The sequence below is a fragment of the Ammodytes marinus genome (assembly GCF_949987685.1).
Source record: "Ammodytes marinus genome assembly, chromosome: 24".
NCBI classification, from domain to species: Eukaryota; Metazoa; Chordata; class Actinopteri; order Uranoscopiformes; family Ammodytidae; genus Ammodytes; species Ammodytes marinus.
Window position 1 is genome coordinate 680,493 of NC_137228.1, and position 23,925 is coordinate 704,417.

Sequence of the window (23,925 nt, forward strand, 5' to 3'; positions counted from 1 at the left end):
TTAATAAAGTATTTCTGATTCTGATGTTTCACTGTGTAGCAATTTATCACTTTTAGGCCTAGTTTATATTTGTTTTTTACTCCGACTGTTAGACTGACTTGACTCTAGAGTTCAGCTCTGCTCATGTAGTCTAGGTCTATATTAAGTTACACTATAGGACTAAATAAATATATGTAAAGCATGGTAACTATAGATAAACTACTGCTGCTAAGGATCAGCAAATCCCAGTAACACATTTTATTCTGAAAACCCCATCCCTCATAGTCTCGTTTCTTCCTGGTTGAATAGTCGCTCACCTGCTGCAGACTTTGCCAGTGTGACTCCGCCTTCCCCGTCTTGTGACAACGGCTTGACTCGAGTGGGTGTGCTCGTTTGAACCAGGATTGTGACAACAGATGAAACCGGATGCAAACCTCGGGTCAGCTCAGCATGTGTGAAAGCATTTCAGCCACTGTTTTACGATGAGTTCAGTGATTTAAAAAAAAAAAGTAACTATTTCACCAACTTTTACCAATTTGACCCACAACATCACTGCACTTTCAAGATTGAGAAGACAGTGGGAATGCAGAAATACTTCTACAAGGAAACAGATTCCTTGTGTGCACAGCTGAGAAGCTTCAAGGAAACAGGTTAACCAATCTAGGAATTGTTAGGCCATTTTTATATGCAGATCATTTGCATCCACTACATGTAGGCTATGTTTCTAAATCATAAACTATGACCGACAACATTAAGACTGGTTGAATACAATACATTTTAATTATTTTCTGCCCTTTCACCTCGTCCCAACATAAATAACATCACCAATGTTAGTTACAGAAATATAAAGTTACAAGAATAAAACAGTCCTCTTGAAATTTCATCAAAACATTTAAATCATTCATATTTTAACATGTCTCATGGTTATATTAATTTTTCTTTATAAGCTTTGTTCAATAATCAGAAACCTGTCACTTGCAGATGTGTGATGTGACAAGTCACACTTTACTTACGTTTGTTTAAATATTATATTGGGAAAAATCCTCCCCATGAATGCATTAATGAACCCATGAAGTCTTAAAATACTATCAACACCTTTATCAGCATTAGATCAGGTGTGGCAAAAGATGACCTTTAGAAGACTTTTTTTTGCACATTCCCTGTTCATACATATTACTTTGATGCAGCAATGCTGAGAAACTAATACAAAGATGCATGTGAACAACAACATATGCTTATTCTGCTGCACTACTGCAACAGTCAGTGATAGTGACAACATTATGCCTGGCACAAACTTTGGTACAAAAAAAAGTCCTAGGTGTTTTTGATCTGCTGATCAGATTTAAGAGAATAAAGTGTCTAAATGCGGGTGACAAAGCCCAGCTTGAAGCTGGCAGGGATCTGGATTGTGTCCAGAGCCACAGATGAGGGCGTGAAGGGGAGGATGACGGAAAAGATCTTTTTGGAGTCCATCATCAAGGTGGTTGTCTCAATTCTGTCTTTCAAAAGGTTCTAAAATGTAAAAAGAAAAAAAAGGAAGAACATTGATTAATAGCATTACCACACACATGACTAAGTATTAAGGAGGGCTGCATTCTTGGCCACACTTACAAACATTTCCATCTACTCACTTTAATAGTTGCGATGAAACTGGTTGACACGCGCTCTTCAAATTCAATTACCGGGGTGTACAAGGTCAACACTTTCAGAATCTGCCAAGACAAGCAAACAACGATCAAAGCCCTAGCAACATATCATGTTTGCATATTAAGAAGGCTGAACATGAACTGATGATGGACCTGTGACGTGTTGAGGGCGGTACACATGCTGCAAATAGCTTGGGCGTCTGCCTCAGTCTTCTTATTGATCTGCAGAAGCTGTGCAGCCTGAACCAGAGGCTCCAGTGTCTCCTTGGCACCGCAGTCTGCCACCTCTCTCTCCGTCAGCCACTCCTCCAGCTGCCAAACATTGTACCTGCAGCCAGAAGTGTTGGACAAACAATTCAGACAGGACCAACACACTGTCTCGCAATGTCTAACCTGACAATATTTCTGTCAAACCAGAGGATGGTTGATGTTGAATGATGATACTGCTGCTTGTATGACAAAGAACGCAACTAAGTGCACTTATTCAGTTAATAAAATATAAATATGTCAGGTTGTTCTTTCACAATAGCCTCTTTCGACTGGGAGCCGTCTTGCTCAGACCTGCGCAACTATGACGCGCGTCTTGCTGAGCGCACAGCAAAAATGCTGTGTGCTCAGCAAGACGAGCGTCATAATTGCGCAGGTCTTAGCAAGACGGCAACATCTCAAGGCTAGTGAGTGTGTGTTCTCTGCATCTTTATATCCCAGTCAAATTCCCCCATGCATTATCTCCAGAGTGTTCTATTGACGCCTTTTCATATTTATACAATTTAACACACGTAAAGTACGCAGGGAGATGTGAATCCTCGTCTTTTAACTTTGGAAAATAACTTTTATCTAGCTGTCACACACAAAGCATCTTAACCTAGAAACGGACACTTATATCCGCATCAATTCACGCAAAGCATAAAAAAGAAGAAAAGGTGGGCCTACCTTAATGAACATGATTATGTCACCACACAATATTGTATGTTCAATGGAACATATTTGACCTAAATCTGGAGAAAGCTTGATATGTAAACTAAACAATTTTTTTCCCCCTGTTTATCCTTTTGTTAAAGGTGCAGTGTGTAATATGACATCATCAAGAAAGTTCTACAAAGTTCTAGAATGCAACACTCCCTGGGTAACCTCACCACTTTCGAATAATAACAGAAGCTACAGTGGCCGACAAGAACAATTCTAATTTCTAAACAATGCAACTGATGACATTCCAACCATGACACTTTCAAGATGGCAGCACTAGGCCTTGGTCCAAGATATGCAGAAATATGGACATATACGAGACCCTTTCTAAGGGAAAAAATTATAATTAATTTTTTTTTTTTCATCTATTATTAAATCTAAAATTACATCTAAATTAAATGTACTTATGGATATTATAATTAATTTCTACAAAATCTGCTAGGAAATAAAACCCCAAATTCTACACACTGCAGGTTTAAATCTAGTTTGTATTTAGGCCTTAATAACCATTGGCAGATAGCCACACACGCACATATATGAAACATCCCGGCAGGGTGCAAATGTGAATGCTCAAAACAAAAGCCCCGCTGCTATGTCTCAATCCTAGAGGAAACACTGTCTTTGAAAAGATGCAGAATTGTCCAGGTTTTTTCTAACAATCACACAGACACACCCCAATCCTCACACTTCTGCCCCTATAAATACCTTTTTATGCCTTACCTGATCTGCAGGCCTTTACTCCAGGAGCACATGTCCTTCCGCAGCAGCAGGTGGTTGAGTGTGACTGCATTGATGATATAATACTGCTGCTTGACCACCTGTTTAATGACGTCCAGGTCCATCCCATGCTGATTCATGGTGGTGTGGAAGAAGCCAAGACGCTGCAGAAGGACTTCCACTGTCACAGCCCCCTCATCCAGGAAACTGGTGCTTCTCTTCCTCAGGCCGGCCGGTTTGGACCCCAGAACACCCTGGATGGCCTCGTGCTCCAGCATGCTTGCCACTTTACATAGGACACAAGGAAAAGTGTGGTTCTGTTATGATCGAGCTTCGGGAAAAAAAAACACGATGTTAGTTAACATGTTAGCTGAGATTCTTCTCACCGATCAGTGGCTGCAGGATGTTCTCCATGCATTTGATGAGCTGCCAGTAAATCTGGATGGACACCTCACCTAAAAGCTGCTGGTGCTCTGACAGTTCAAAGTTGACCAGGCAGTGCTCATTCTGCTTGGCAGTGTTGTGCACCATGAAAGCCTACGGTGGAAAGAGGTTTAGATACAGATATAAGGGGTTAAATAAGGGACATGTTAAACTGGAAACAAACATCAAAGCCTAATCAAGCGTACCTTGTCTCCACTGTACTGCTTCAGGCAGTGCATCAATTGGCAGGTGTTGGCCAGCCAGAAAGACACCACTTCGAAGTCATGTGCTTTCCTCTATAGAAACAGTGTAGTGTGGGAATTAATTCAAACCAAACGCATCAGACACTACCTTTACACAAATCTTAGTTACACTATACCTTAATGACTCCTTTGATGCTGGTAATGGTGGTATTGAGCAGAGTACTGACTCTCTGTTCGTCATTCAAATTGTCAGCATATCGTAGGCACATGAAGATGACGTAAGCCGGAAGCTGACTGCTACACCACGAGGCTTCAGATCTGAGAAGGTTACCACATTTCAAAGCAAATTCCTCAAATACAGTACCCTCCATCCACGAAGGACTTCTGCAGAAAATGTTTTATTTTTTCGTAACATACCCATGACCACATTCTTCAGCAAACGGCTCTCGTCACTGTTCTTGTACTCCAACATGCCTCGGTACTCCTTCTCCTTGCGGGTGATATTCACCGCTCTGACGGGAGCGTTCATCAAAGAGGCATTGTTCTTCTGCTGAGCACTCGCTAAACAGGTCAGAGACAAATCATGGGAAATCACAGGATTAATGCTGTCCTAGTGACCTAGAAAAAAAACATTTGTGATAATGTGAATTTCATGGAATTACCAATTAAAACATGGAGTTTGAGTTGTTTTCTCAACTTGCGTATAGATTTGTCTCGTTTCTCTTGCAGCTCCATTAGTTCCTAAATTTATGCAAAAAGAATAGATTAGAGTGAGGACTTTCATGAACAGCTTAGAAGTCTTAATTATTATAATAATAATTATAAAAACATGTACTCTGAGATCATGATGTTTTGTCAGAGAGAACAATACATTTATAGTCATAGAGAAAACAGTCATTCTACTTGATAAAAGTCAAGAGTGACAGATCTGACAGTCTGGACAAAGGGATTGAGTGGACCCACCAGGGTCTCATTGCTGAGCCGTGTGATCTCATGGTTCAGGCTGGCGTCAATGCGTGCGTCTTCAGGCAGGAGGAGGCTCTGAGCCAGCAGCTTCTGCTGCTTCTCCTTTTCATCTTTCAGCTTCTTCACCTCCTCAAGCAGCTTCCTGTACTTGTCATTGGCAACACATTCCTGCTCCTGCAGCTGGTAATCCAGAACTCTGAAGGACGGAGGGGAAACTGTTCACTTCCGTATGACCGGGACGTGCTTGAATGCACTAACCAACTACAGAATATGGTTTCCTTACCGGTTGGTCTCTTTCAAGCCTTCATAAGCCAGCCACAGCTCTCCATCTTCATTCAGTGTATGGATTTCAATGGATCTAAGGAACAGCATCGAATAATTTAAACAAAACCTGCCTGTACCACCGGATGGTTATAAAATGGACTGAGAATCCTTATGCTCTTACCTCTCAGAATCTTGAAATGAGGGCATTTCACTAAGATCTAATCTCACACCTTCCCCAAACGCAGAGTCCTATAGAGGTTGGTTTATACGGGATAAATTATAAATTCAAAAAGTACTGAAATTAAAAGATACATGTTTTCAATGTAATTCATTTGTTTCTGACCTTATGTTTAAGAGCCTCTTGTCGGACCATGTGTGACCGCAGAAGCAGTACTTCCTCTTTTTGCATATCAAGCTCCTCATTGGAAGAACTGAGTTGCTCCAGTAGTACATTGTAGGGCGGGGAGCCCTTTACAGGGGGCATCATTTCACCGCTCTCATTGGTCAGGGACTTCCGCAGCTCATTTAGATCCTGCTTCAATCGCTTGTTCTCCGACTCCAGTTCTTGCCGCTGAATTAAGATGTCCAGAGAAACATAAACAAATGATTTATTAGAATTTCTCTTTAAGTTATATGAATTAGAATACTCTGTTGAAATCTGCTTTTTAAGATATCATAGGAGATCCAGCCTGGGCCCCAATACATGAAGTCATACCTTCAGTGTTTCCAAGTCCAGTTCTGCTCGGCGAACAGTTCTCTGCTCCTCCACCTCCTTTTTAGAGAAATATACACAATTTAAAATTAAGCCATTCAACTAAAAATGTGAAGCAAAATAACCATTACATTATTGATACAAATTCTTCTGTTTGTTTAGTGAGTTTTCATTTCACCATTAAGGAAACAGTGTGGTGTTATAGCGCATACCTTTGCCTTTTCCTGTTGGACTTCTTCTCTTGTTTCCAGCTGTTGCCATAGTGACTGTTTTTCCTGCTCCAGGTACTTCACTCTTCTCTGAAACTTCAGAAGTACTGGCAGGTCTGCGGTCGACTGGCTCTCATCCTAACAAAACACAGCAAGCATTGGTTGATGAATCTCTTCACAAACTAACTAGAACGCTGAACTAATAGGATTATAACACAGACAAGGTCAGAAATCTTCCCACAGCTGTTCCAAGGAATGAGAGTTTAGTTCCCAGCACAAAAATGTGAATTTATCACCACAAATATCAACACACATTAAAGCTACAACGAGTAAGTCGGCACGTTGGCGACACCTTTGAACAAAAGCGGTAGTATTTTTACGACGCCAGCTGTCGTGAAGCTCGTGCAGGAGGTGCAAGATTCAAATAATCAGGAAGCAATATAGTGCGTGTCCGTGTGTTGAAAGTGTGAGGGCACCGGACTCTTTTCGGCTCGGTGAGAGTGGTTAGTGACACAGCATCAACTACACCTGATTGCAATGAGGCGATCCATTGTCACCTCTCACGGAGCTGAACGAGTATGTGTCCCCACACAAAGCGAATGAACGAGAGACGGCAGTTAGTTATGGATCACGATGAGGTAATGTGTTTATGTTGTTGTAAATAATGACTATTTCAGATGAATAATGGTCATCTGATGATGCTGGTGAGGCAAAGTAAACTTTGTTTTAGTAGGCTACCGCTCATTCATTTAGGAGTAAACACTGCAGTCTAGGTTCACTCCGTGAAATTGTGTATACGTTGCTTGGCAACGCCCTCCCGCCCGCCTATCACTCTCCCTTTTACCTTTTCTTCATTGCATTTTCTTTTTTTTCTTTGATGGTTCAGCCCATGGTTCAGCCCCGTTAGTCATTATGACGACAAATAACTGTCTCAAACAAGGCTCCCGCGGGACAACGTCTCAATTTGCGGGACGTGTGAAAAGTAATGGAAATGCGATCTGGTCACCCTAGAAGTTAGAAGCATTGTTATTGAAAGTGAGCCCCCCTTTTTAAATGCGTGTTTTATAATCTGACATGTATCCGATAGCTGTGAGGCGACAGCAGTCTCCGTTTGTCTGTGTGTGTATCGGGCTGCTGGGCTCAGTGGCTCTGTGAAGGTGCTGCCTGCAGTGCTTCAGCGTTTGTCTTCCTGTTACTTCAAAATAAACGCCAACTCACGTTTGTCAAGTGAAATGCTAATGTGAAGCCAGTGAAATGCTTTTAATGTGAAGCCGCAGCCTTAATGCTCTATTTGTTTAACAGTAGCTAACTTAACTGCTGCGCGCTGATCTAAAGATAGTGTTTTTTAATATAGAAAGCCGTGTCTCTGGCATTACCGGTGGTGACACGAGTTTATTTTGCTAAAAAAAACAGCACTTTGTCCCGCATTGTCCCGCACAAACGTAGTCTTTGTCCCACATCTGGTGAATTGGGATCTGGTCTCCCTATCCCCTTCCCTCACCTGGAGTGATAGGCTTCTCAAATCACGTTCCTGCGCCACACTGAAATCTGCGACCAATACGGATATGTGACCATAGAGCATGCACGTGTGAACCGAAAATCGGACTGGGTGTACGACCAGATCAAATGCAGTAATAAAAACTATATAAAAACGTCTTTCTTTGCACTGATGGTCTCGTTTGCTGTTAAAGGTAATTTATGATTATGAGAGGAAACATGAGGCTGTTTAAAAGATATTTAAATGTTACTAGTTGCCGCTTTAAGAGATATATTTAGTTTCCTACTTTTTTTTGTGGCAACAAAAAAATATTCCCTGTAGGCTAACATACAGCCTTTTCAATAGCAACCCAACTTTTAAAAGGAATTCTGTGAATCCAAGTCATTAGGAAACTCTTGTGAACACAAAGTAGTTAGTAGAGCTGGTCAGGTTTGAAAAGAACACCACATTTTTCAAAAAAAAAGTCATCACCTTCGGTAAGTTGTCTTTGTAAATAGTTATGTTCACACCAAACAGCTGCTATTCTTTGTGAAAATAAAATCTATCAGAGTTTTACAGCCACCGTTTAAGAAGACAGATGGGCAGAGTATCACTTTCAGACTACAATTCTTATAATGCACCATGATATTGTGTTACCTCTGTTTGTACAGGGCTGTATTCCTCCTCAGTTGAGCCTAAGCTCTGACTGAACTCAGATGAGTTACTGCTGTAGTTGGAGTCTGACCTTTTGAGATCAGATTTGGTTGAACTCTGGTTAGGTGGGAAAAATAAAAACGTGTTACAGAATAAAACAAGAAGCCAGACCTAATTTTCTTTTAATGTTCCATTTCATTTGTACAGAGACACCCAGATAAGAATTAACCAGTAACCTATTGGTAGAGGTAACCGGTTTCTGACCAAATAAAATGTTCCTCACAATGCTGAGCTCCATCTCTTCCTGTAGGTCTTTATGCCGCTCCTCCAGATGCAGGTGTTCACTCAGCAGACTTTGGTAGCGAGAGTGATCCTCAGTCAAGTCCTTTACCAGCCGTTTTGTATCCTTAACGTTGCTTTTAGTCTCTGAAACAAAACATTTTCGATTATTTATGCTAGATGCAGCCATGACTTAATAACTGTGAAAGTGTGAGGCGAACTGCTCAGTACCTGTGAACTGTTGGGCTTGTTCCAGGATTAGTTTGTTCAGTTCTTCTTTCTCCGTGTTCAACAAACCGTTTTTCTTATTAAGCTCCTCTACCACCTGATTGTGAAAAGAGTAAAATTCATGTGTTATTAGTCTTTACTCCTATTCCTTATGGCTTTAAGGGTTGAAGAAAAAAGGTTTCTAAAATTTCCAAAGTTATTTTTTTTGCATTTCATTATTTCCTTTTGTAAAGAAAATGTTTACAAAAAAAATCTATCAATATACTGGGCTTCTCCAACATTTTGGGCAAGCAAACTTTAAGATCATAAAAATAATTAATCTGCAGCTGAGAGAAGCCGAACATAATGAGATTACAAAGCCAGCAGTAGAAGCAAATGCCAATCCAACATAACAAACGTATGTAAACATTGAAACACAATTTGAGCAATTAAAAAAATAAAAGTTATTGGTGACAAACACAGGGGGACTCTATCAAACCTCTGCTGAACAGCTAAGTGTTAAAGGTTAGGGGTGTATAGTAAAATAAGATTTTGACTAAATACCAAGAGGTACTTATGCGAGTCCAACAATGCCTTTTCATTTATCCCTATAGCCATCCAGATAATAAAAAGAAAGAGCACTATGTAGTGAAGATGCAAAGCAGTCAAGGTGTATTTAGCGGATTTGTCGTAGGCCTACCTGTTGTGTCTGCTCCTTGTAGATCTTTGTTTGCTCTTCTAGGTCTCCTTTCTCCCTGCAGGTTTTTTCCAGCTCATGTTGGAGGAAGCTGAGTTGTTCCATCAGTGAGGGAAGTCTCCCTGCTTTGGCCTTAGCTTCCTGCTCCGATCTATGTAGGTTTTGGATTTCTCTGTTGTGTTTCTCTCTCTCCCCAGCATGGCTCTTCTCCACGACAATCAGCCTCTCACTGAGCTCTCTGTTGTCTTTATGCTGCAGGGGGAAACACAAACACATGATGTGCATGTGATCTGAAAACTCCCAATGATCCAATTTTTCTCAAACAATTTAATTTTTTTCTTACGGTAGATTCAAGAGTTAACTATCGAACAAAACACAGACAAAACTAGATACCCAATAATCACACAATAATTAACCTGTTCATTTATCTTGTGCTGCAACTGCATAATCTTGTTCTCCATGCCAAAGTTGAGCTTCTTAAAGTGCTCCACAGAGCGCGCCTCCACTTTCAGCTTCTTCAACTCCCTCTTGGCCCTCATGCGACGTACACAGCTCTGCAGCAGGACGATGGACGCCACAGTGCGTCTGCAGCGCCGTCTAGCCAGGAAGCCCCTTACCCACTTCTGGATGACCACAGCCTTTTGTTCATACATCAACTGTGAAAAAATGAGACGCATATAAAGCGAAGTTTATAGATTAAATTACCAATAAGAATTGCAATGTGTTAGGAGATGATGTAAAAAAAATAATAAAAAATTAATCGCATTTCAACATTAAAAGTGCTTTTATGCTTTTCCTTCAATTTTACCTTTCTTGGCTATATTCATCTTATCATTTCCTCTATGGCTTGAGAAATTCCCTTTTCAACCCTTTTAATTCCAGAAAAAAATTAATAATAATACTCAGGAGGGCAAGCTCAAATCAAAGCTGCTGCTGATTTTTTCTTAATGGAATTGTGTTTAAATCTAATTTTCATTAAAGCAAAAGTTCTCAAGAGTGGAATTATAACTGATTTAATTTTTTATCAAGTATGGCATTACCTTAAAGTACTGCTTTTTAGCCATGTAACCCCTTAAGCAGCACTGAATAGCGATGGCTGCAGAGCGCTGCTGCTGGTAGCGTCTCCTGGTCGCCCACATACGCACGTTCCGCTGAATGACAACGGCTGCACTGGTTCTTCGCAGAAGCTTAACATAACTGTCAGGGGGGAAACAGTTAAGAAATATGCTAGAGCAGATATTCCTATTAAAGCCACTACGAGTAACATGGCACGTTGGCGTCCCCTTTGGACAAAAGCGGTAGTATTTTTACGACGCCCGCTGTCGCAAAGCTGTTTCCTAGCTCGTGCCACGCGCGTGAGTGTGAACTGAGAAGGGAGCAATATAGTGCATGTCCGTGTGTTGAAAGTGTGAGGACTCTTTTCGGCTCTGTGAGAGTGGTTTTGACACTGCATCAACTAATGCCAGTCACTGCCACACACACCTGATTGCAATGAGTTGATGCAGCAGTGTCACCTAACTACTCTCTCTCTCTCTCACGGAGCTGAAAGATTACGTGTCCGACTCCTCACAGAAAGCGAATGAACGAGAGACGGCAGTTAGTATGGATCACGATGAGGTAATGTGTTTATGTTGTTGTAAATAATGACTATTTCAGATAATGGTTATCTGATGATGGTGAAGCAAAGCAAACTTTGTGTTAGTACCAACCGCTCATTCATTTAGGAGTAAACACTGCAGTCTAGTTTCGCTCTCGTGAAATTGTATAAACGTTGCTTGGCAACGCCCTGGTCCCTCCCGTAGCCTATATCACTCTCCCTTTTAGCTTTTCTTCATTGCATTTTTTCTTTAATGGTTCAGCCCCGTTATCAGTCATTATGACGACAAATAACTGTATCAAACAAGGCTCCCGCTCCCCTTCCCTCACCTGGAGGGATAGGCTTCTCAATTCACGTTGCTGCGCCACACTGAAATCTGCAACCAATACGGATATGTGACCATAGAGCCTGCACGAGCGAACCGAAAATTGGACTGGGTGTGCGACCAGACCAAAAGCAGTAATAAAAACTATATAAAAACGTCTTCTTTGCACTGATGGTCTCGTTTGCTGTTAAAGGTAATTTATGATTATCAGAGGAAACATGAAGCTGTTTAAAAGATATTTAAATGTTACTCGTAGCCGCTTTAACTTCTGACCTTCTCTTTAACTTCTCCACTCACCAGCGGGCCTGGTGACCTCGTACATGTCTCTGTATGGTGATAGCCGATTCCCTCATCCTCAGGTACTTTTTGCGGGCCAGCCAGCAGCGGATAGTCTTCTGAATGCAGACACATGCCATACACAGCTTGTCAGAGCGCAGCTTCTCCAGGTAAGCCACCTGACCAGCCCTGAAGAAGATCTTGTTTTTGCCAAACTGATACTTATCCTGGTCCTAGGAGGGAAAAGAAGTACAGTAGCATATCATATGTTATATTTTAGCAGATCTGTGAAAGTAAGTTTTAGTTTGGTACTTACATCATGGGGATGCTTTTGAACAATTCTCACATACCTTTACAAGCTTTTCCAAGAGATTCTTGCAGGTTTGTTTTCCATCAGGAAGTACATCCTTGTGCTTCATGAGGACCCGATAACGGCTGAAGAATTCCTGATAAGTCCATCTAACACATTCAAATGAATAAAGACACGTTTTTATAGGTGTATTTATTAACATAAAGTTGTGTGTACAACTGTCCATGGCCCTGTGCTGTGTACCAGATGCTGCCAATATCCTACCTAGACGGGAAACCTGCCGCTGAGATCCGGATGGTTTCGAGGATGCCACACGCTCGAAGCTGCTGCACAGCCCTCGCAGGGTCCATACTATGAAAAAGATTAACATAGAAACCTATGTTACTAAAATGACTGTACTACTTGTTATTCTGTGCTCGCTGCATATTGTCATATAACACATTAGAGTGAAATCCTGCTCCTCACGTGAATGAAGTCTTGTTGTCATTTGGCTTGATGCACCGTATGTAGTGAGGAGTTGTAGCATTCAGCGTTTCCATCAGCAAATTTAGAGACTGTCGAAACTAAGCAAAAAGACAACAATACATCATTGACTATGTATGGGAATACAATTATTGTGAAAATGTGCTGGGCAATTCAGTTTAAATGTTCGGTTTCTGAAAGTAATTTCATGACCAGTTGAGGATAACTTTAAATTAGATATAACTTTCATTAACTCACCTGCAGACCTACAGTCTTCTTATTATCTTTCTGAGTCGGACCAGCCCTTCCAATGGTACTCGAAGGCTTCTTAGTAGAACTTGTTACCCCGCCATGATCCTTAAACAGCTTCAGCAGGAAATCAAACTGAAAAGATTTTTTTTTTTCAGAGTTCAAGGAAAGAACATTTCTTATCATCGAACAGCAGATGGCAGTCAGTGCGTTTCCATGGCACAACTAGATTGGATTATCACATATATCGAACAAGACACTCGAACGGACCGTGTCACTTGTCTGAGTATACATGGCCTTTAAGAAATCGGATAAATGTCCGATGCATGGCTGTCTCCACTATGCTAGGTGGCGCTGTAGCCCTTTCAACCATGCTTTCAACAAGTGGTTTTAGAGCCACGTCCGGTTCTCTTCCGTCAATAACCCATGGTGTAGCATATCACGCGCAGGCACACAAGCACAGAACGAGAAGTCCGATATGCGATGTCCGATCCCTGTATACATGCAGAGAGAAAGCCGACAATGAACGAGTTATCTAGGTGTTCTTATCCGACTTCTCTTGTCCGTTATTGTGCCGATTTGTGTCCGAAGTAGATCGGATAAAGGTGTTTACATGCAGTTTAAAAGTCCTGTTGAGGTCTTATTCGTTTAGTTATCCGATTATGAGTCTGCATGTAAACGCACTGACTGTTTACAATCGCAGATTTATAAGTGGGTGGATTTCCTCCAATAGTTCATGCGGCAACGAGTAACTTTTAAATATCTTTTAAACATGTTTCCTCTCATAATCATAAATTACCTTTAACAGCAAACGAGACCATCGGTGCAAAGAAAGACGTTTTTATATAGTTTTTATTACTGCATTTGATCTGGTCGTACACCCAGTCCGATTTTCGGTTCACGCGTGCATGCTCTATGGTCACATATCCGTATTGGTCACAGATTTCAGTGTGGCGCAGGAACGCGATTTGAGAAGCCTATCACTCCAGGTGAGGGAAGGGGAGCGGGAGCCTTGTTTGAGACAGTCGTTTGTCGTCATAATGACTGATAACGGGGCTGAACCATCAAAGAAAAAAAAGAAAATGCAATGAAGAAAAGCTAAAAGGCAGAGTGATAGTCGGGCGGGAGGGCGTTGCCAAGCAACGTATACACAATTTCACGCAGCGAACCTAGACTGCAGTGTTTACTCCTAAATGAATGAGCGGTAGCCTACTAAAACAAAGTTTACTTTGCCTCACCAGCATCATCAGATGACCATTATTCATCTGAAATAGTCATTATTTACAACATAAACACATTACCTCATCGTGATACTAACTAACTGCCATCTCTCGTTCATTGGCTTTGTGTGAGGACACGGGGACTCGTTCAGCTCCGCGAGAGGTGACAATGCATCAACTCATTGCAATCAGGTGTGTTTAGCACTTACTGGCATTAGTTGATGCTGTGTCACCCATAGACTCACGGAGCCGAAAAGAGTCCGGTGCCCTCACACTTTCAACACACGGACACGCACCATATTGCTTCCTGATTATTTGAATCTTGCACGCCCGCACGAGATAGAAAACAGCTTCACGACAGCTGGCGTCGTAATAATACTACCGCTTTTGTTCAAAGGTGTCGCCAACGTGCCGACTTACTCGTAGTAGCTTTAAGGTTGAACAGTTCAAGGGTGTGTGCCCAGGGACTTGCAAGAGAAAATATATTTGACCGTTACTTTCACAAAAACAGGGGTAAGACATGGAAGTGGAAATATGATAAAACAATATGTAAACTTTGTCACCTTGCTCTTTTTTACTACATTAATCTGCTCCTCATTGACTGTGTCCTTGTTTTTCTCCAGGAAACCCTCACACTGATATTCCACCTATAGGGCACAAAGGACCAGAATACAGACAGGGTGCTTTTACTAGAAAGAGCAAAGGTCATATCCATCATTCAGAGTCTGAAGTAGACCGATTGATTCGTTCTAATAAAATAATAATCAAACATTTGCTGTGAAGGCATAGCAGTAGAAGTAGACATGGCATACAAAGTTATTTTAATTTCACACTTGACTTTCTTGTTGCTCTTGACTGGACCACATGAGGAATCTATCCATCAACAAATTGTCAACACTGCCTTGTCTGTTCAGGATAGGGGATGGTGGGAGCTTATCCCAGTGAACATTGGGCGAGTGACAGGTTGGCTGTCTACCACAGGCTTACACATATAGAAGAGCTACACATGTGCACCTACAAGCAATTTAATTTTCAATTCACCGAACCTGTAAACCAATGCAAACACACAGAACATCTTTCGATCTGTGTTGAAATCAGGACCTTTTCGCTGTGAGGGGGGGCAGACTACTGTGACGCAAATTCCTCAGTATGAGACAAACAAGTGTGTTTTACCTTGTCTGCAAAGTGGTGGATGATGAAAGCCTCATTTGATAACCTGGGTTTATCAAAGTGAGCATTCTGCGTCAGAAGGGTGTTGTACATTTTCTGGATCCATGTTTCGTCAGAGCCTTTGGGCATCTATGGAAACAGGAAGAGCTGACTCATCAGTTAGTCATGGCCTTACTCATAGCGTCCAAAAGAAATTGTGTAGTGGGGACTCCTGTGGTGTAAAGTAGTTGAACAGACGGTTGCTGGTTTTTTACCCTGCACTCTTCATCCAGAAGGTCTAGGACACCCAGCTTGGCCTCAATCAGATGAATGCACGGCTGGTTGTCATAAAAGTCAATCAATGTCCAGGGGATCTCCTCTTTCATATACTCCTCTTGTTCCAGTTTGAAGACATGCTGGTGGGGGGAGTGAAAGCTTGAAAATTGCTTACATGTGCAATTTGTCTAAAAAATGAACTCTTTAGAGGAAAATACACATACCATGCTGAACTGTTGTTGGAGCTTCTCATTGGCGTAATTGATGCAAATCTGTTCAAAGCTGTTCACGTCAAATGTTTCAAACCTAAAGGAAAAATACATGTTTAAAGTAAAACCACATGGCATCATGGAGGGAATATAAATAGAAAAACCACATCCCAAAGAGGACAACTTACCCGTAGATGTCGAGCACACCAATGAAGGAGCGTTGTTTGGTTGCAGATTTTAAGGAACTGTTAATATTGCCCACAATCTGGCTGAAGAGTTTGGCATAGATGAGTTTGGCAAGGGCATCTCGGCCATTGATCGCACTCACTTTGGACATAGTCTTGACGTATGTTTCTGTGGTCGTCTGGAGTTTCCTGTGACATAACCAGTGGGCCATTTCTTCACAGGTCACCCCCGTCAACTCACAAAACACCACAAGGTGGACATCGTCTGGCTGGGAATGCATTCACAATAATAATCTTCTTACACAGGTACATATCTACAGAGCCTTAATACAACATCTGGACATAAAATAAATCAAATATTCTAGACAAAATACTACGGGTACTCACCAAGATGCTGCTTCTGTCTGCCGACTGAGCTTTCACCTCCACATTGCTGAGATGGAGAATGGCTGCCAGTATTTGGTAAATTGCCATTTGATCTCCTTCACTGATTCCTACAATGAAAACAGAACAAAGAAACAATAAATGTTGATCGGGCAATCCAGTAACAAAATATAAATGTACAGAACTGTCCATTCAACTTGTAAGTGCAATGCTTATTGAAATGAAACCAATACCCACCTAACAGTGAGAAAGCTGTCCTGGTATTGCACATCTCTTTGGCATCATCCACTCCATCAATGACTGGGCTCTGACCCTGGTTAGTACAGTTGAAATCATCTGCGCAACCTGTAAACATTAAATCATAAAGAAATGACATCATGTACAAAATATTTCTAGAATCTTTTAAAATCCAGCTTCAATAGCAAGCGATATTTTAGTGAGTCTCATACCTAGCTTGAAGGCTTTGAACTCTGGCAAATGTGAAGAGGCACACAGCTGGTAGAATATATGGTAGTTTCTTTCACTTCGGGCCTAAAAGTAATGCACAAACATTATGTAGAATTGCTAGCTCTTTTGACAACGGTTGCATAAAACGCAAGCACATTTATAAATCCATTATATAAATAGAATTTTGTCTTGAAAATAAGTTTACAGTTGCTTAACAAAACCCCAGATGTTTCCATCTTTTGTGGATCAAATGCCAGGCAGAGTGTTTTAAATCAATTGACTGCGAGGAGAAAGATGGAAAGATATAAAGGGCCACATTCAGACATTGATGGTAGTCACTTGAAGGAATGCGAGTTAAATCCATACCAATGAAATTTACCTGAAACACAACTCTAGACTTTTCCAGTAAGTAGGTTCTCATGTTAGCGCCGATTATACAATGCTTCTTGTCAAACCCAATCTCGATGTACTTTCCAAAGCGACTGCTGTTGTCATTCCTTGTTGTCTTGGCATTCCCAAGGGCCTGGATGGAAACATATTAAAGGGCTCTCTGTAACTAAGTTGTACTGTCATTTTGTCTTATTTTCATGCAGTGTTAAATGTTACCTCCATGATGGGGTTGGAGGCAAGGACTCTCTCCTCAACATTGGTTTCATCAGAGGAGCAGCTGACGGTGGCAAAGTAACACAAAGCGTACTTAGCAGAGACAGTTTTGCCAGCTCCTGATTCACCACTCACTATGATTGACTGGTTTCTTCCATCTCTGTGTGAAAAGATGGTACATACAGACTAAATAATCAGTTTAAATTAATTTAGAGTATCTGCATAAAAAGGAAATTAACATTTAATTTGCTTTCAAATGAAAAAGGAAATGTATTTGAAAGTTAAAGAACCTGGCCATCTGTTTGTATGCTTCCTCTGCTACTGCAAATACATGGGGGTCCAGGTCCCCCATGTTCTGCCCGCTGTAGGCATTGATGATGTCAGCTTCATAGATGGGCAAGCTCTCGTAAGGATTAATGGCAACCAGGACAATCCCTAAATACCACAAGGAGAACAATTCTCAGTTATACAGCATGAATGTATGTAATCTGACATGGATTCAAATGAAAGAAAATGTTCAAATTAAAAGAAAATTAATAATGAAATTGAATTGTGTGCATTATTTATCAAAAAGTTTTTATGCGTGTCCCTTTAAAAGCCGTCTGTGACACAGTAATCATGATGTACTGTAGATTATGTCAGAGCGTACAGTGAGAAGAGCTCCAAAGTCTACAGTGATATTGTGAAGTGAGATTATTACCACAGTATGTGTAAATCAACTTGGAGTCGATGAAGCGCACTTTAAGGTTGTGTAGCACAGCGGGCTCGTGGAGGTAGCTGAGAGTTGTGAGGTCATTTTCCCCCACCAGGATGTTTGGGTTTCTAAGTGGTGGCAGGTTGTTGCCTCCGGGGTCTATTTTGTGTTCCACCACCTACAGAGACACAGCAAGTTAGCTCAAGTACCAAAAGTATGACCTTAAATTGCTTTCATTTTAGAAGACCTACAAAACTGTTAGGGCAACCAGTGAACTAACTAGCAAACACTGAGCTTGGCTTGTTCATGTTCACTCATGATAATGCTTTGGCCTTATTTCCATAAGTGCAGTGCATGCCACAACTTGACACTAGAGCTGCAGGTAGCAACAGCGCTGAGAGAAGATTATTCAACCACACTGTTAGTGATAACACATTATTTTCATCCATCAGTCCACCTATTTAGAAACCAGGGGCCTCATTTATCAACAGTGCGTAGAAAAGGTTCTAAATTCACTCTTACGAATGAAATTTAGTATGTGCTTAAGTACAAAAAAAAAAAATCGGTATTTATCAAACGTGCGCTGGCCTATCGTACGCACACCAGTAAGTCATCAATCTTGATAAATCCCACATGTTCTTAAGTACCATGCTCGTTCACGCTCAGACCATTTGCATGCAGAAACGCCTCCAATTAACCATATATGGTCACAACACATCCCTTTATCAACCATGTGAATGTGTTTTATGCCTCTCCGCTACAATGGCAAAGAAAAGAAACTTCTCCAACACATAAATGGAAACCCTTGTAAACGAGGTTGAATCAAAGCAAAACATATTTTGTTGGCTCACTTAGTGCAGGCATTAAAACAAAAGAAAGCTTGCTGCATGGGAAAATGTGATATTTTCGAGCAAGTTGTAAGGCAACGGCATTGTTTGGGGTCCGCGATCTGACAACTTTACGTGCAGTCATTCATAAACTCTTTCAATAAATAAGAGATGAAGATAAGTTCCTAACAACATTATAGAGTTACTAAGTGAAATGAGTGATTGGCGAGTCACCGCGGCTCGTCCAGCTCACAGCTGAGTGCTCAGATGAGACGCACAGAGAGCATCGCAGGGATCCTCCGCTTCAAAATATGTAAACGTGACACATTTAATGAATAATCAATTAGAGCTTACCTAAAAATAAGTGAGCCATATAACTATTTATTGCATTTAGGATGTTAGCTCATTTGGACGCTGTTTTGACCGTCTGTTTTCATTGATGTATTGGCGATTTTATATCTACTTCAGTTTCATTACTGAGTCGTGATCAGTGTTCTTAAAGAAACTTAGATTATAAAACAAGAGGTCCAAAACACAGATGATTGAACAAACAAATGTATGACTTTATATTACCCTAGAAATGCACGGGTGGATTTGACGCATGGCGATTATAGATATAGAGAACGCTGGCGGTTCTAGTGTTAATGCAGATGTTGAAACTCTGAAATGCTTTGCTTTGTGCTTGTAATATCGCTATTCTACCACTAGATTATGTTCGTAAGCATGGTCAGAGTTGTGCTTACATTTACACACATTCATAAGGCTAAGTACATTTTGGTAAATTCCATACTTTGCGTGGCAATGTTCTTACGCCCTACTTACGCACAAGTACGGTTGATAAATGAGGCCCCTGGACACTACACTGGTGTCTTGTATCCAAAGCTGTGCAGAGTTGTGCCTACTAGAGAAGCACAAGCTGTTTGTCATGCCTGAGAATTTATTTCCACATTTTTCAAAAAACATTACAACTGCCTCCAATAATCCTACCGCACACAGATATTTATGAGGCTCTGATGCCAGTATTCTTGCAGAGAAATGTGGGCATGGCTCTGACTCAGAACATCACACACCCTTTTCCACCGCAGTGCCTCTTTCACTGTGTGTGTGTGTGTGTGTGTGTGTGTGTGTGTGTGTGTGTGTGTGTGTGTGTGTGTGTGTGTGTGTGTGTGTGTGTGTGTGTGTGTGTGTGTGTGTGTGTGTGTGTGTGTGTGTGTGTGTGTGTGTGTGTGTGTGTGTGTGTGTGTGTGTGTGTGTGTGTGTGTGTGTGTGTGTGTGTGTGTGTGTGTGTGTGTGTGTGTGTGTGTGTGTGTGTGTGTGTGTGTGTGTGTGTGTCTGAAAGTAAGAACAGTTTACTGGGGACGGCTTGTGTAACACTGATTTTTGAGTCACTGATTGAGACTAGGGTAGTCTCCAGGAAATGAATGTAAGTATATGTGAATACCCTCATAAGTAACATGATTCAATGTGTTGTTGTGTTTCTCACCGTGCCATCTTCCAGCTGCAAAATCAGTTTGAGATCGCCAGGAGTATAATCTTTGAGGAGCTCTGCTGACTTCCACACTTCTGCTGCATCTGGAAGCCATACACGGGCATACTGATGGACAAAGGGGGACACAGGGTCACATCCATTCAACCTACTGTATTTACAGCAACACAGTCAAAACAGCAGTGACATGTTTGCCTATCTCGTGAATATGGCAGGACAGCCAACTTGATGCCACATACAGCAGTCATGCGTATAATGTGAATGGATACGAGACATTTACGTGGCATACCAATGTAAAAAAGCGAAACATGAAACCCAGTCAAGCAGTTTGGTAAACATCTCTAAGTGACTAATGGGAGTTAACCACCTTTCTTGCCAGATATAATTAACGATAACTTAAGCAACGCTAGCTAGTTAGAGAAAACCGTTGGATGAGCTGGACAGACACAAACTAAGTGTATCCCCCCATCAGGTCGGCAATACGTCATCTGGACTGAACTCTCGTGACCACGCCCCCTTTGGGGGGGAAAACAATACAGCTTGCTCCATAGACAAAATAAGCCGTTATAGCTAAAATCTGCAATGTCCTGAGCTGTTGTGTGGTTTACATGGTAAAAAACAAACATCATGGTTTTATTCCTTCGCCATGCCCCCAAAAATTCCCCTAAATAAGGTCTGTATGACAGCAGGAAGCTCCCGGCTTCCCCCGTGCTCTGCATTTCAGTGGGAGTTTGCTATCGTAATGAGCCGTTAGAACAGTTGGTACAGTCTAGTCAAGGCATAGCGCTATACTATTAACATAGTAAGCATTATTACAGACAACAAAACTTAAAATAACAATTATTTCAGGTGTAATCAGCTTACATAGAGACTCAGTGAGGTGAAGGTATACATCAGGGCATGATATCTCTGGCCAATGGGTCGGATCATTGCGCCAGCTTGATGCTGAGAGACTAAAAATACATGGTTTTAGATTGACCAAATTAATCATTTATAAGTGTCTTTAACGTTATCCAGTGTTGTAAAGGATTTTGACATTGATTTTGCATTATAGTCAATGGCACGTTCGGTTTGTTTTCCCCCCAAAGGGGGCGTGGCCTGATTGCCGACCTGATGTATGGTAATGGTAAATGGACTTGTATAGCGCTATATCTCCGTTTATCACAGACTCAAAGCGCTTTACATTGTTTTTTTTTTTGTACACATTCACCCAGTCACACACACATTCATACACCGATAGCAGCAGCTACCACGCAGGGTAGCAATTCGGGGTTCAGTGTCTTGCCCAGGGACACTTCGACATGTGGCGGGGAGACGGGGGATCGAACCTCCGACCCTGCACACCAGAGGCGAACTCCCTACCCACTTCGCCACTGCCGCCCCAAATGATGTATGCCTACCTTAGTGTAAAGTTCAGACGCTGCCATGTCTTTACACTTCGCTCCTCGGGCCCTCAGAAACTTTCCGCAGAGAGAAGTTAAATAAACATTTCATGGACTTTCCAGGGCGATAAGCATACAGTGTTCCTGGGCTCCTCCAGGGCAAGGTGCGCTCAGCTGGAGGGAAGATAACTGCTGCTCCTTCAGTTGGCCAGTCAGTCAGCTGCGCGTGCCCCAACACTGTTAAGACAGAAGTAATTTGGGTTTTAGTGGTGCTTAAAACATATCAGTGGTGGCGGGTTTCCTGTGTACAAAACTCTTTTCATTTGTGATCACACCGGGCGGCACTTAGCTTGATTGCAGCACGTGAGGTGAGTGCGCACGGGTGAGTTAATTGCCTCGTTCGACTTGTCGCTGTCTTGCTCAGACCTGCGCAACTATGACGTGCGTCTTGCTGAGCGCACAACAAAAATGCTGCATAAATGCTGTGCGCTCAGCAAGCCGAGCGTCATAATTGCGCAGGTCTTAGCAAGACGCCGACATCTCAAACGAGGCTAGTAATAAGTAGTGATGGCCCGTAATGTGCCGAGGCTTCGGAGCGTGTGTCCCGGAAGTTTTTGGTGAAGCGCGTATCGGTATCGACTCTTGTATCGTTTAGGGCGAATCACGTGACTGATGACGTTCGAAGCCTCGCTGGTTCAGGAAGTGCTTCGGGTATTGGCGCAATTTATGAACACATATAAACCGCAATGGATCCACTCAAAGCTTGTGGGTTAGTGTTGGCGATTTGTTGGTTTGTGATAAACGTGCATTTTCGTATACTACACCTGCTTATTGTGATGGAGCCTGCGAGAAAGAGAAGATTTTCTCCCGTGTGGGAACATTTTGATCTCATCTCTCCCAACAAGGTAGGTACAAATTCAATAACATTATAACATTGGTATTGTATTTTTTATGCAATGTGCTATTTTTTCACTGTCTTTTCTTTTAATCCAAGGTGAAGTGTTTGTTGTGTGCTAAAGAATTAGGATACAACAATAACACCTCATCTATGTTGAGGCATTTTCGTGCTTTGCATGAAAAAAATGAGGGGGATGTAGCTGGACCAAGCCCAGGTATGTAATTTAAAAATATCCAATGTAGGAACAACATTTTCTATTCCTGACTGTAATAGCTTCACGTGTAGCAATGACTGACATAGCTATTACACTGACATAATTTAAAAATCAACTATAATGAAATTTACAAAACTAATACTATATTTAAAATACTTGTTTTTTATATCCAAGTGAGCAGAAAGAAGGAGCTGGATGAGGCCTTGGTGTCAATGATTTATAAAGACACCCAGCCATTCAGCATTGTGGACGACTCAGGATTTAGGGAGTTTGTGGCTAAACTCGATCCAACCTACGTTCTCCCAACAAGAAAGGTGATTTTGGTTACATGGATGAAGCATGACAGTACTATTGAAATTAACATTTTCATTATTGTCTTCTTTTAACATTTATTTTCTTCCTTTCCTTTAGGCTGTCAAGGCCATGGTTGCGGAGAAGTACCTGAGCGAGAAAGAAAAAGCCAAAGCTGCAGTCCAGCAGGTCGCATCTGTCAGCTTAACATCTGATATGTAGACCTCCATCAACATGGATGCCTACCTGGCTGTAACCTGCCATTATATAGATGGCAACACCCGCATGCAGTCAGCTCTTCTTGGCGCTGTTAAATTCCCACAGGCACACACAGCAGTAAATTTATCTTGTGTGATGAAATCCCTCATGGGGGAATGGGGAATAACAAATAGAATAACATGCCTAGTAACTGACGGTGCGGCCAATATGATTGCGTGTGGTAGGCAATTGCAGATACGCCATGCAATCTGCATTGCCCACACACTGAACCTCATTGTAAAAAAGTCTCTCCAGTCCTCCCCAGACCTTGCCTTAATCCGTTCAAAGGCAAGAAAGCTGGTTGGATATTTCCGGAGCAGCACAACGGCAAAAGTTAGTACACTCACGTTTTCTTTCACATCTGTTAATGTATTTGTTTTATATTTCTGCATGTCACAATAACATAATTTTATTTTTTGTCTTTAAAGGAGAAACTTGCTCTTGTTCAGGAGCAGATGGGAAGGCCAAAACTGAAACTGCTTCAGGAGGTTGAAACGAGATGGAACAGCACCTTCCACATGCTCCAGCGACTCGTGGAGCTCAGGGAGCCTGTCGGGGCAGCTCCACCAACGGACATCCCTGGGCTAACTTCAGAAGAGTTAGACAATGTTATTGCTTGCCTGTCAATCCTGTCGCCTTTTAATGATGCCACGGTGGAGTTGTCCGGGGAGAAGCGGGTCTCTGGCTCAAAGGTGATACCCCTAATGAAGATGTTGGAGCAGATGCTGCAGGAGGAGGCAACCACTGCGACACTCCCAGTGGCAAGGGAGCTGGTGGAGCACCT

At 41.8% G+C, this 23,925-nt stretch overlaps 1 protein-coding gene across 1 annotated transcript; it reads right to left on the reverse strand.

The window, feature by feature from the left end:
• Positions 1-977: 977 nt before the first annotated feature.
• Positions 978-21,525, reverse strand: LOC307269656 (unconventional myosin-Va-like; the record flags this gene model as incomplete). The annotated part of the gene is given in 41 exon segments (XM_080052658.1): positions 978-1,491; positions 1,611-1,691; positions 1,779-1,953; positions 3,312-3,594; positions 3,695-3,845; positions 3,938-4,027; positions 4,111-4,226; positions 4,229-4,252; positions 4,352-4,495; positions 4,597-4,675; positions 4,898-5,096; positions 5,184-5,258; positions 5,346-5,413; positions 5,508-5,735; positions 5,880-5,936; positions 6,089-6,223; positions 8,220-8,333; positions 8,500-8,642; positions 8,727-8,820; positions 9,403-9,651; positions 9,816-10,055; positions 10,440-10,596; positions 11,619-11,830; positions 11,948-12,056; positions 12,172-12,258; positions 12,373-12,470; positions 12,628-12,753; positions 14,402-14,485; positions 15,012-15,137; positions 15,263-15,403; positions 15,488-15,569; positions 15,661-15,926; positions 16,045-16,151; positions 16,279-16,386; positions 16,491-16,572; positions 16,868-17,011; positions 17,095-17,251; positions 17,382-17,526; positions 17,792-17,963; positions 20,096-20,206; positions 21,499-21,525. Coding segments are annotated over 41 exon segments (5,439 nt in total). The 3' UTR covers positions 978-1,338.
• Between the last annotated feature and the right edge of the window lie 2,400 nt (positions 21,526-23,925).